This window comes from Macrobrachium nipponense, chromosome 39, assembly GCF_015104395.2.
Source record: "Macrobrachium nipponense isolate FS-2020 chromosome 39, ASM1510439v2, whole genome shotgun sequence".
Taxonomy (NCBI): domain Eukaryota; kingdom Metazoa; phylum Arthropoda; class Malacostraca; order Decapoda; family Palaemonidae; genus Macrobrachium; species Macrobrachium nipponense.
Window position 1 is genome coordinate 49,788,727 of NC_061099.1, and position 13,736 is coordinate 49,802,462.

General features: G+C 44.9%; 1 protein-coding gene and 1 long non-coding RNA gene across 2 annotated transcripts in view; both read right to left on the bottom strand.

Annotated features, from left to right (window-relative positions):
• LOC135209924 (uncharacterized) overlaps positions 1–4,733 on the bottom strand; it is a 36,680-nt gene extending 31,947 nt beyond the window's left edge. Inside the window, exon 1 of the mRNA XM_064242660.1 lies at positions 4,597–4,733. Coding sequence (XP_064098730.1) covers positions 4,597–4,733 — 137 coding nt within the window. The remainder of the gene's footprint in view (positions 1–4,596) is intronic.
• The window catches only part of LOC135210333 (uncharacterized), a 110,866-nt gene that overhangs the window by 88,023 nt on the left and 9,107 nt on the right, over positions 1–13,736 (bottom strand). The window lies entirely within an intron of this gene.

Consider the following 13,736-nt stretch of genomic DNA (forward strand, 5'->3'; position numbering starts at 1 on the left):
CCAGCACTATTTTCGGCGATTTGATTGCCCAAGCCGAAGACAACGGAGGAGTCGGGACATCGATGGCAACCCCAGACTTCCAGGCTTCTCACGGGTGGTTCAAAAAATTCCGTAAAAGGACTGGCATCCATTCAGAGGTGAAAAAATTGAAATATTGTAAAAAAAAAAAAAAAAAAAATAAAAATAAGATAAAAATAAAAATAAATAAATAAATAAATAAATAAATAAAATTTAGTATTAAGTTTTTCGTAAAGTTAAGTGTTACAGTTTTGTTAATTTGTTTTGTAAAGTTTAGTTTACGTTTCCTGACATTTTTAATGAGTTTAGTTAAGTTAAGTGTATGTACTACATAACAAATTTTCTGCCGTTTGTCCTCCTCCTCTGTCACCACTTTCGGAGATAGCCTCACTCGAAAGGTAAGCTTCGACATTTTACTACATACGTACATATGTATGTACAGTATTTCTTGTATACCATATACACTAATACACTTTATTTACAGGTATATACATATTAGTACTACTAGTACATATTAAGTTAGGTATTGAATGATTCAAATGCGGTTCAAGATACGAAAAACTCATGATACGAAGGCCGCCTCGGAACGGATTAATTTTGTATCTCGAGGTACCACTGTAATTGGTAATTTTTATGAGACAAGAAAGTTGGACATTTAGCCCACTGGAACTGCCAGTATTCTGGTGACATTTCATTCAAGTATATACTACTCTTTACCAGACAAGCACTAATTCAAGTATGCAATACGTACAGTCGACCCCACCTGTTTGCAGACTCACCTACATTATTTCATAAGATCAACCTATATTATTTCATAAAGATCAACTCCAAACTGAAAGATAGGACGAATTAAATACGTACAGATGAAAACTTGTCCATGTGTTGGTAGTGGCGGGAAAATGTTATTGGAACGTAGCTCCCAGCAATGGTTGGCAGGCAAACTTTTAATGGTAATGTGGATATGGCAGAGCTATGTTGTGGGTCTTTTGAACTCAGTAATGATACTAATTTACTGAGTAAGTTCTCTACCTTATACCTCCTGAGCAATTAAGGCCAGGTTAAGAAGTGCTCTGTCCCATTGCTCTCTTTCATCTTAATTCTCTACGCCTTGCACGAGTTGGACAATCAGTGGCTGCAAGCCACTTATTTCTCCTTTTCTTGTAACTTTTGCTGGGAATACAATACCAAAATACTAGGCATCCATTTCCCCACTTATTTGTACATCCTACAACAACACACGACTGAACCATTGCTTAGAAATAAGGTGCAGATTAACTTGAATGGTCAACATTCATCTGATACAGTAGTGAAGCAGAGAGGCATTTTACCCACAAGCAGTGATACTGTTTGGAAAAGATGTGTGATGACATCAATTTGATGACTCCTATATGAGGGTAAATGTTGTACGGAATGTATATGATAATGTTAAAAAGAAGAAACTTATGCTGGACTAACGCGTTCTAAAATACTGCAACGCAAATAGATAAATGGCAATAATGGAAAGTGAAAGGAGTGTCTTACACAAATCATGTACAAAATCCAATTTTAAAACGTTGCAACACAAATAGACAGATGGGAATAATGGAAACAAAGTAGTGTCCTATACAAATCATTTACATATATCTAGGGGGATACACTGCCTTGGATCCATCGCACTCAGGTGGATCAGCCTTATTCACTCGATATTTATTTGGTGAAACTAAATACAATTACATCTTCAAGCATACCATTCAAAAGATTGAAGTTTCGTCAATATAACGTGATATATGAAAGTGCCATACGAACTAAAATAAGCATGTGAGGTCTTTGTAAAATCAAACTTTTGAAGTAAATTGTAGTTTTCCTAACTATGTATACAACCTGAGGTCCTTTACATAGGGAAAATACTTACAGCGCCAGCTGGACCAGTTGTAAGCTTTCTAACAAGGAAGTTTGGTAGTAACTGCTTGTTCAATGATCAGGAGTCCCGCCTGACTACAGGGTAAACATTCACTTTGCTTTAGGCCCAGGAACATAGTGAGGGGTGGCATGAGGTGGGACTATGTGTAAAGGACCTTAGGTTTGTATAGTTAGGAAAAATACAATTTACTTCAAAATTGTGATTTGTTCCGACAAAAATACAAACCCTCGGTCCTTTACTTCTTGGTGGGTGGAATCTGAGTCTTGTGAACACTGGTGTTCGTCCAACCTTGGTTCCCTCCCTGGTCGTAAGAGCAGAGGGAGGGATCCTAGCCTCTGTCCAACTGATCAGTGTGTGCACTGCAGGATCAGTGGTCAGACCTCTGGACCAAATTCATAAGAGGGAGGCAAGGGTGCCTCTTATGAATAGCAAGCAAGAACTAGTTCCTATGCAAGAGCAAATATAAAGTCTTGGGTTGTCTCTTGCTGGCGTCCACTTCCCCCCTTGTTAAGGAAGTGGTGGATAAACGCTTCCATTCCTAGTGAAAGGGATGGAATGGAGCTCGGTTACGTAGCTTACCTGCACCGATCATCCTGTCCAGTGTGGTGACGACCACCACCCTCTGCCCACAGGGAGAGGGAAGAAAAGAGGAGGAAGAGAAGCCAGTCACTCTCATTCACTCTTCCATTCATGCAGTCTCACAAGGATGAGATGCTATCTTGTCCGGTAAGGGAGCTGGGTAAGCTACAAAACTTGTTGAGCAGCCACCACGGTCCCAAGGAAAAAGTGTCCAAGGACCTGTGGGCAATATCCCAAGGCAGAAGGAGGTGAAGATGGTCTGGTTGGCTCAAACCCCTGCCTTCAGTACCTGTGCCATGGACAAGTTCTTGCGGAATGAAAGGGTTGGACCAATACCTCTGACTTCGTGGACTCTTGGACGAAGGGTACTGGTGTCGGCACTCCCGTCTGAAGTGTACGCCTTCCGGATTACTTCATGAAGCCAGAAAGAAATAGTGTTCTTGGACACTTCTTTCTTGGTAAACCCGGTGCTAACGAAGAGGCATAGACACTCAGGCCCGAGGTGACGAGTTCCTTTTACTCACAGGACAAAGCAGCATCTCATCCGCATCATCGTTGAAGTCTTTCAGGGAGGGGATCATGAAGGACTCAAACCTGTTGTCAGGGACCGAAGGGTTCCGAGTCTTCGCTACGAAGTTCGGGACGAAATCGAGCGTCACCAGTCCCCACCCCCTCGAGTGCTTAACATAGAAGGAAAGACTGTGAAGTTCTCCTACTCTCTTCGCCAATGCCAGGCCCAGCAGAAAGACGGTCTAGAGGGTCAGATCCCTGTCTGATGACTCTCCGAGAGGCTCGAAGGGTCTGCGAGTCAAACTCCTAAGTACGAGAGTCACATCCCACCCCGGGGGCCTGGGTTCCCTGGGTGGGCAAGACCTCTCAAAGCTCTTCATTAGGAGTGAAATTTCCACTGAGGTGGAAAGATCGACTCCTTGCAGTTTAAGGACTAGGGCCAGGGTGGCTCTGTAGCCTATAACTGTGGAGACAGAGAGGAGCTTCTCTCAGAGAAAGAAAGACGAGGAAATCTGCTACCAGCAGAAAACGGACCACTTCCCCTGGTACACTGCTGCAGAGGACTGTCTGAGGTACCCTGCCATCTCTGTTGCTGCTCAGCGAGAAAAGCCTCTCACTCGCAAGAGATGGTGGATAACCGCCAGCCGTGAAGACACAGGGACCGAACTGCACAGTGGTACCGTTCCACTTGTGGTTGGCACTGGAGATTGTGCCAGGGGGGAATCTCTTGCAGTGCCTCGGAGAGAAGAGCCAGCAGGTCCGGATACCAAATGGCCTGAGGCCATTTTGGTGCCACCAGAATCATCCGAAGATTGCTGGTGACCAGCACTCTGCTAATCACCTTGCGAATCAGACAGAACGGGGGAAAGGCGTAGACTAGGAGATTGTCCCACGGGTGCTGGAACGCGTCCTCTGCAGCTGTCCATGGGTCCGGCACGACGGAGAAGAAAACCTTGAGTTTTATGTTGTACTGGGTGGCAAACAGATCCATGACTGGACACCTCCACAGGTCGAAGAACCTTTCCGCCACGTCTGGGTGAAGCAAGCATTCGGTCCCAATCACCTGATTCAGACGGCTAAGCTGGTCTGCTACCACATTCCTCTTGCCTGGAATGTATCTGGCTGACAGCTCTACCGAGTGAGCTACGGCCCACTTTTGCACCTGCATCGTCAACTGGTGCAACGGGAGGGACACTAGGTCCCCGTTTGTTGACGGATGCCACTACTGTGGTGCTGTCGCTCATCTACACCACAGAGTATCCCATCACTCATTCCCGGAACTCTTGGAGTGCGAGGAATGCAGCCTTGAGTTCCAGGACGTTGATGTGAAGGTGCCTGCAACCAGCAACTCTTCCAGGTGTGCGCCCCAACCCTCGGTCAATGCGTCTGAGAACAGCAACATCTCCTGAGGGGGAGTGTGCAGGAGCACTCCTATTACGAGGTTCCTGTCATCTAGCCACCAGGCCAGGTCCTCCCTCATTTCCTCCGTGAGAGGAACAAGGAAGGACTGCAGATCTCGTGCCTGTGACCAACACTCCTATAGTCTCCACTGGAGAGACCACAGGTGAATACGCCCACGAGGGACTAACTTCTCCAGTGACGACAGGTGACCAATCACAACCTGCCACTGCTGAGCTGACTGTTCCCGTCGAGACAAGAACCGTCTGGCTGCCTCCCTGAACCTGCTGATCCATGAGCCTGCGGGGAAGACTTGTGCTGCTACCATGTCGATCAGCATGCCCAGGTACTTCATCCTCTGCTTGGGCTCGAGATCTGACTTCTCAAAGTTCACCACGATCCCCAGATAGCGACAGAATTCGAGAAGTCGATCCCTGTCCTGCAGCAACTGCGAGCAAGAGCTCGCCAGGACCAGCCAATCGTCGAGATACCTCAAGAGACGTATCCCGACCGAATGGGCCCATGCCGACACCAGAGTGAACACTCGCGTGAACACCTGTAGGGCAGTAGAGAGACCGAAACAAAGTGCCCTGAATTGGTACACTGTCCCGTCGAGGATGAAGCGAAGGTACTTACTGGAGGACTGATGGATGGGTATTTGGAAATACGCATCCTTCAAGTCTACCGAAAGCATGAAGCCGTTCTCCCTGATGGAGTCGAGCATTGAGGGTGCCATCTCCATTGTGAACCGAGTCTGGCGAACGAATTGGTTCAAGGGAGAGAGATCTATCACCGGTCGCCAGCCCCCCGATGACTTCTCCACTAGGAGGAGTTGGCTGTAAAAGCCCGGCGACTGATCTCTCATGACCTCCACAGCTCCCTTGCTCAGCATGGACTTAGACTTCTTCCTGAAGCGCTACATCCCTGGCCGAACCAGGAACATACGTCTGAAGGTGGACCGGGTGTGAAGTGAGGTTGGTTGGTTGGTTTTATAAAGTTTAGGTGTAACACCAAGCACTGGGGCAGCAAAGGACATTCAGCACTTACTGTATAACTTTATGAAATTATACCATGTGTTATATCAAATAAAGCAGGTTTATTTCGTGGAGATAATTTACTATATTTTGATGTGGGGCATTTTCTCCCAATAGTTCTTCAAGTGGTATATTATATATGTTGTTGGATCTTCGTTTTCTTTCAAATCTATGGCATTCAGTTAGCAGATGACGGACTGTGACCAGAGTACAATGGTCACAGTAAGGGGCCTGTCTTTCCTCGCCTTGCAACATCAAGTATTTGTAAGTTATGTATGTATGTCCTATTCTTAATCTTTTTAATATGACATCTTCCCTTCTTTGACATTGTTGTCTATTCCAAGATTTTACAGATGATTTAATATGCTTTAATTTATTACTTAATTCTAGCCACTCTCTTTCCCATTTTCATTGACAGTATTGATTTATTGTTGTTTCAATGTCCTTGTAAGGTATTTGTACTTTTCTGATACTTTTTTTTTTACTCCCTTTTTGGCTTCTTTATCCACCTCTTCATTACCCTTTATGCCCACATGGGAAGGGACCCAACATAGTTTTATATTTATAGATTTCTGTTTTACTATTATATCTATCCACTCCCTTATTTCTTCAATTACGGGATGAGAAATTGTGTATTGTTTAAGCACTTCTAAAGCACTGTAAGAATCCATGTATAATACAAACGTATCGTTTGCCTTTCCCACCATAAAGGTATGTTTTATAGCCTTTATATAGCATTAATCTCCGCAGTGAATATCGAGCATATCTTTGGAATTTTTTCCCTTATTTTTATATTTTTTGTTACTACAGCATAGCCTACACCCTCCTTCGACTTGGAACCATCTGTATAAATACTAATGTCCCGTTTATGTTTTTCCTGGTGTGACAGAAATTCACTCCTTAATTGTGCATCTGTTACCTAACTACTAAATGATTTTTCACAGATTTCTATTTTAGCATGTCTCTATGGAGGTATTCTAGGAGTGGTTATTTTTTATATACTATGTACTTGCTCCTAATTTTAGATGTTCTATATAAGGTTTTAATCTATTCTCCAATGATTTAGAGGCTCTTGGTTTATTGTCATAATTAAATGTTATGTTTTTCATATATTTAGTGTTTGGATTATCATTAAGGTATTTATTTTAGCTATGTATTTTAATCCTATTTCTTTTCTTCGTACTTTCAGGGGATCTATTCCTGCTTCTACATACAGACTTTCCACAGGGGAAGTTCTGTAGGCTCCAGTACATAGGCTAATACCCATGTTATGTATGACATCCACTTTTGTTAATAGGGCTTTAGAAGCACTACCATATACTTGACAAGCATAATCAAGTTATAAATGTAAGTTTTTTTATCAAGTATTACACCGACGAATCTTATCTGATCATCATATTCAATTATAACAGGAATTAATTCCTGTTTTCTTGATCTTGTATATCCGACTGCTTTTGTTTTTTGCAGTGAAAATTTAAAACCCTTGTTATCAGCCCATTTTCTTACCCTATTTATGGCTGCTCGCAATCTGTCCAGCACTTTTTCACCACTACTATATATGATGAAGTCATCTACAAAAAGTGATCCTTGGACTCCTGGTGGGATCATTTCAATTATCTCATTTAGTGCTTTAGCAAACAATGCCACGCTTAGTACACTACCTTGGGAGATTCCTTCCTCCTGGATAAATGATTCAAGAGATTTCTGCCCCCACTTTGACTTTTATATATCTTTGATAGGAATTCCCTAATATATTCATATAAATTCCCTCCTATTCCCCATTCTATAAATTTTTTCTTAAATCCCTCCCCTCCAAGTAGTATTATATGATTTCTCTAAATCAAAAAATACTCCTATTGCTTGTTTTTTTACCAACCATTACATTTTGTATCTCTCTTGTAATCATTAAGAGGGGATCTATGGTACTTTTATTTTTCCTGAATCAAAACTGTCTGTTGGACAATAGCAGTTTGTTTTCTAATACCCTTATCATTCTGTTATTCACCATTTTTTCAAGTATCTTACTAAGACAACTAGTAAGGGCTATTGGCCTATAGCTGCTTGGTGACTCTGGGTCTTTTCCTGGTTTTAAGCCTGGTATGATTAAAGATTCTTTCCAGGTTTTAGGCATGCTGTGAGAATGCCATAATTCATTTAAAATTTCTAATAAGTTTTGCTTCCATCTGGTAAATTTTTTATAATTTCATATCTAATATGGTCTTCCCTTAAAGCTGTTGGACTTGCAAGTTTCAGGACATTTTCCAATTCTTCCATGGTGAAAGGAAGATTATACATTTCCTGATTATTAGATTTTATTGGTATTGGGACATTTTCATTTGTAATTGGAATTTCTTTGTATAATTTGAATACTCGATGTTTTGACGAAGCATTTACTCAATTCATTTGCTACTAGATTGGGGTTTGAAAAATAGTTGTTTTCGACTTTTAACCCTTAAACGCCGATCGGACGTATTATACGTCGATATAAATTGTCTGTTGGGTGTCGATTGGATGTGTCGTACATCAATATAGAAAAGTTTTTATAAAAATTCGCAGAAAAATACTTATAGGCCTACCAGCCGAAAACTTTTGAATCACGCGCCTTGGGGGATGCTGGGAGTTCATGGCTCAAGCTGTTGTTTTGTTTACAAGCGTGACCTAGGTGCACATGCGCGAAATGCCTCCTTCTCGCATCAGCCAGCATCAGCGACGCGTCGTCCGAGAGTGATCTTTTGCCGCAATTGTGTTTTGCTGAACTTGTGCGAGAGTTTGAATATTTGTGGTGGTACAGGACGTACATAGAGATGTCTCAACGAAGTATGGAGCGCGAAAGGCGCGTTTTACCCGTCGGAAGGGATTGTGTGAGACGTATTTTGGACTTGGATGCTGGCGAGGGACCAAGCACCCAAGATGACCTCGCGCCTCAACTTCGTTCCGTGCGGCCTCGTGTGGATGAAAGTGTTTTAGGAACACGTGTCACGTGTGCCTTTAGTGACCCCTAGGAAGCATCGGGGTGTCCTTAGGGGCATCCGAAGGCATTTGGGAGGCCTCCAACCAAAGGACATTGATGCGTACTTATTGGAGCTTGATCGAGAGCATGTCGCAAGTCCTCATTTTGATGGCGGTTGGTCATCTAGTGATGAGGACATCACTTCTGATGTTAGTGATGATGAATATTTGCCCCCAATATCCGTTCGAGGCTCACATCCCGAAAGTGAGCTCAAATTTAGTGGTCTTAGTGCTTATAAGGGGGAATCTGAGGGAGGAGGAGGAAAGGGATATACATAGGGTCTAGTTTTGTTGCCGATGACGATACAGAAAGCGAGGGCCTAAGTGAGGGAGATGGGCCAGTGGGGGGGGTTTCGTGTGCGAAACCATGCCCGCACATGCACAGGCATGTAGAAGGTCGGAGCGTTGCGCCAGCCAAGGTGAAGGTCGGTCGTCCGAGAGCGAAGAGGGGTGACGGAGGACCCCACCCCACCTAACATGCACCCATTCACGGCAGCACCTGGGCTCACCGTAACTGGTCCTCTCGCTGCTCTGGGGTTCATTCAGCTGTTCCTTACACGGGAATTGCTGGAGTGCCTGGTAGCAGAGACGGCGGACTACGCTCGGTACTGCCGTGACGAACTACGCATGACATTGTCGTATCGCTGGCGGGGCTGCAACCTCACCGACATGTCGCATTTTTTGGGGCTCCACATTTTTTTGGTATGATGCCTGCTGCCGACGTCAGGCAATATTGGAGGCGGAATTTTTTTTTATGTACCCCCAATGTGCCCGGCGCTATGCCCCGTGATGGTTTCCTGGTGTTGGACAGGTATTTCAACGCCTTCAACCGAAGGGCCATACCCCGGAATAACCCTGATCGCCTCATCTTAGTCCGCCCAGTGTTGTAGTACATTCGTGAACGGTGCAAAATTCTCGTGGTTCCTGGAAAGAGCCTTTCTTTGGATGAGGGATGATGCCTTACAAAGGACATCTTAGCATTAAAAGTGTATAAACCCAAGAAGCCGAAGAAATATGGAGTGAAACTTTTTTTATTACCTAGTCCAACACTGGATACGTCGTGGACTTCTCGGTGTATTCCGGGGTCTTCTCCACGCTGCGTGATACTGTTTTCAGTCTTGTAGATCGTTTCCGTAACCAGGGATACCACCTGTTTATAGATAATTATTATAACTCGGTATCCCTGGCCCAGGAACTCTATGAAGCAGGTGTGCACGTCAGTGGTACCCTTCGGTTGGTGCGTGGGGCCCCGAATGTCCTCAAGAGGTTCGCTAGCCATCACTGGCCCCCTGCCCCGAGCTGCAGATCTGCCCCTAGAGGAAAGGGCAGATATTAGGAGGGCCAACTTCGGTCGTCCTGCTCCTACTGCTGCCGCCGCCCACATGACTTCTCATCGGATAGCGGACCCTGTGTGTTGGCTGCAGCCAGGGGATCACAAACTGGAGCTACAAGGGCGCAGGCAGAAACGGTGCCGGGTGTGCCATATGAATGGCAGAAAGAGAGAGACCCGGTTCTTCTGTTGCACCTGCAAAATAGCTCTTTGCAGGTTCGGGGAGTGTGACCGAAAATACCACAATGCGGTCTTTTATTGGAGTGAGCCTGATGAACCGACAGCGGAGGGCGCACGGGGCCGCCCTTCGGTAAGGGCACGCGTCTCCCTCCACCACCTGTACCTCATCATGTTCGGTGGACCTAAAGGCCCCACAATGACAGCCCTCCACACCAGGCCATACTCTCCAATTGGTTGGGGGGTAGAAGGGCTTCTCAGTCTCGGGGGCTTGCATGTTGCTTGATACAATGCAAAACCAAATCATACAAGAAAAAACAAAAAAATTAGTAAGTACTTACATTTGATTCACACTACAAGTACTACTAGTAAGAGAAAAAGCGATACAAGGTTATCAGTTCTTTGTAATGAAGCGTGTTGAAAGGCTCACGACGATGGGGGGCAGAGGTGAAAACACGTCCTCATCCGACAGCGGCCGAAAGCAAAGTGAATGTTTACCCTCCAGTAGGGCGGGACTCCCAACCATAAGACACGCAGTTACTACCGAACTACCTTGTTAGAAAGCTTACAACCGGTCCAGCTGGCGCTGTGAGTATTTTCCTTGTGTAAAGGACCGAGGGTTTGTATTACGTGTCTGAACAAATATGTTTTCAAGCCAGTTTTGAAATCCAATATAGCGTTGACCGCCTCTGGTCCCTTAGGTAACGATCGTGGTCTTCATGTCCTTCCCAGCGCTCATTTGAACTGATCGAGGGAAGAGAAGGAGCGAGATACACCCCCCCAAAGAGAAAGAAGAAGACTTGTCCATAACCAAAGGAGTAACTGGAGAACCCTATGACGACTCCTTGGCCGGCTTACACGGCTTCTTCCTTCCCTCGTAATGCTCCCACTGCTCCTACCACCAAATTCCACAAACATCCCAAAGCTCAGTGCAAGAGAACTCACGCCCTCAACACCGAGTACAATATTCATGAGGATCAACGTCAAAAAGGGATTGAAAGGCCCCACACTTATGGCCCTCCACACCAGGGCACAATCTGCGGCTGACAGGGGGTGGGGGGGTCTTTCCGGCTCGTGGGAATCCATCACATGAGCAATCACAATAATAATAATAACAAAAAAATATAAACCACGTACTCACGTTATTTCACACAAGCACATACTATAAGAAAAAGTAGAGTAATATTGCTTCACACTGATGAAGTAGAAATCTCAGCATACGACAGAAGGGGGCAGAGCGGCGAACAACACGTCTAACACCCAGCGCGGCCGAAAGCAAAAGTGTTCTTCACCTCTCAGTCATGCGGGACCACTGACTGTCGGACAAGCAGTTAACTACCGAACCTCTTTGTTCGAAGCTTACAACCGGTTCCAGCTGTCGCTGATTACATTCCTATTGTTAAAGGACCAATGGTTTGTATTACGTATCGGAACAATAAAAAAGTTTAGAAGATTGACGCCATCTCGATGTTTGCGGAGTCGCTTGTGTCAACAAACTTCCCATTTCCTGTGCTAAATCCGCACACCACTTGTACCCATAGACGCTGGGGCACTTTCATCACAACAATCGTAAACCTGACCTCTAACCAGTACTTATATAAGGGGATTACGGCATTCTTGCGGCGTTTTGCGCTCTTTAATTGTTTATCAGTGTTGTCAATTGGTATGTGTTCACCCTTCAAACTGAGTATAAGACTTACACAAAACCGGGGTAATAAGTGAAATTAGCGTATCTATTTGTAGTATATATACATATTACAGCAATTTTATCATTACTGCATTACCAAGACAACTAGAATTCATGGAAACAGTTTGTAAATGCATTGGTGTACGTGTGAAGCTCGACTAGATTGGCAACGATGAGTCTTTTTGCCGTTGTCTGCTCGTACTTCAGAAATCTGTAATTTTTTTGGGGTTAATTTGGTTGCAAAAAGGGGATAATAGACATGAATTAAATAATGAGTAAAGTAAACAATTAAGGGAATAAAGCTTTGCACCTCATAAAGAGTGTAGTCGTCAGCTTCTCGTAACTGTGTTTGTTTGCAGAGTGAGTACTGATTTGGAGTCAATTAAGACCAAAATGTATATAATTACAATCAAATAAGCACTGTGGAGTTTCAGTTGTGATGGCAGTAAGGATAAAACCACAGATTACAAGGTAAAATGAATTCAGTTCAAACCATGACCCCAGGAATAAAAAGTTTAATATAGGCCAACAAAATGACAATTTGTCGAAAATTGCATTTTTCCTAACTATACAAACCTGAGGTCCTTTAACAATAGGAAGTAGCTAGCGGCAGCTGGAACGTCGTAAGCTTCGAACAAAGGGGAGGGAGAACAGGTAGTAACTGCTTGTCCGATCGTCGCGCGACGCTGGAGGTAAAGAAATCACTTTTGCTTTTGGCCCATGCAAAATACGCAGAGTGAGGGGTGGCATGAGGGAGGACTATATGTAAAGGACCTCAGGGTTTTGTATAGTTAGGAAAAAAATGCAATTTCGACAAATTGTCATTTGTTCCGATACGTTAATACAAACCCTCGGTCCTTTAACAATAGGAAGACTCACTTCTTGGTGGGAGGAATCTGAGTCTTTTAGATGAAACAGACTGGTGTTCGTCCCATCCCTGGAATGCCTCCCTGGGTCGTAAGAGCGAGGGGAGGGATCCAGCCTCTGTCCGATTGATCGGGGTGTTCACGCAGGATCAATGGTCAGACCTCTGGGCCAAGTACTAAGAGAGAGGCAAGCGTATCTCTTCGTACCAGCATTGTAAGAACTTTTTCCTGTACTGAGCAAATATAAAGTAATGGGTTTGTCTCATGGTCGGCATCCACTTCCTCCCCTTGTTGGAGAAAGTGGTGGATATACACTCCGATCTCTAGTTAAAGAGATAGGATGGAGCTCGGTTGAGTAGCTTACCTGCATCTGACTCCCTTCCAGCGTGGTAACGACCGTATCCCTCTGCCCACAGGTAGAGGTAGAGAAAGATGGTGAAGAGAAGCCAGTCACTCTCTCCATTCACACATTCATTCTCCCAGTCATACCAGGAATCGATGCTGTTCTGCCCTGCTCGGTTGCTGGGTAAGCTTACACAACGTGTTGAGCAGCCACCACAGGTCCCAAGGAAAACAAAAGTATCCAAGGACTTGTGGGGCAATATCCCGAAGGTAGAAGGACGTGAAGGTGGTCTGGTTGGCCCAGACACCTGCCTTCAGGACCTGCGCCACGGAGAAGTTCTTACGGAACGCTAAGGAGGTCCGGGATACCTCTGACTTCGTGAGGGGCTCTTGGTCGGAGCGTACGGATGTCGTCACTACCATCAGCCTCGTACGCTCTCTGATCACCTCACGCAGCCAAGAAAGAAAGAAAATGTGTTCGTTGGAAACTTCTTTCTTGGTAACCACCCCAGTGCTAACGAAGAGGCGTCGACACTCAGGGCCTGAGGTGTCGAGTTCTCTTCAGATAGCGCCGTAGCGCCCTCACAGGACAAAGCAGCATCTCATCCGCATCGTTTATCGGGTAAGTCCATGAATGAGGATCGTGAAAGACTCGAAACCTGTCGTCAGGGATCGACGGATTCTGAGTCTTGGCTACGAGTTCGGGACGAAATCGAGCGTCACAGATCCCCAGCCTCTGGTGTGTTTACATCATAAGAAAGACCATGTAGTTCCCCTACTCTCTTCGCCGATGCCAGGGCCAGCAAGAAGAGGTCTTGAGGGTCAGATCCCTGGTCTGACGACTCTCGGAGTGGCTCGAAGGGTCTTCGAGTTAAACTCCTAAGGA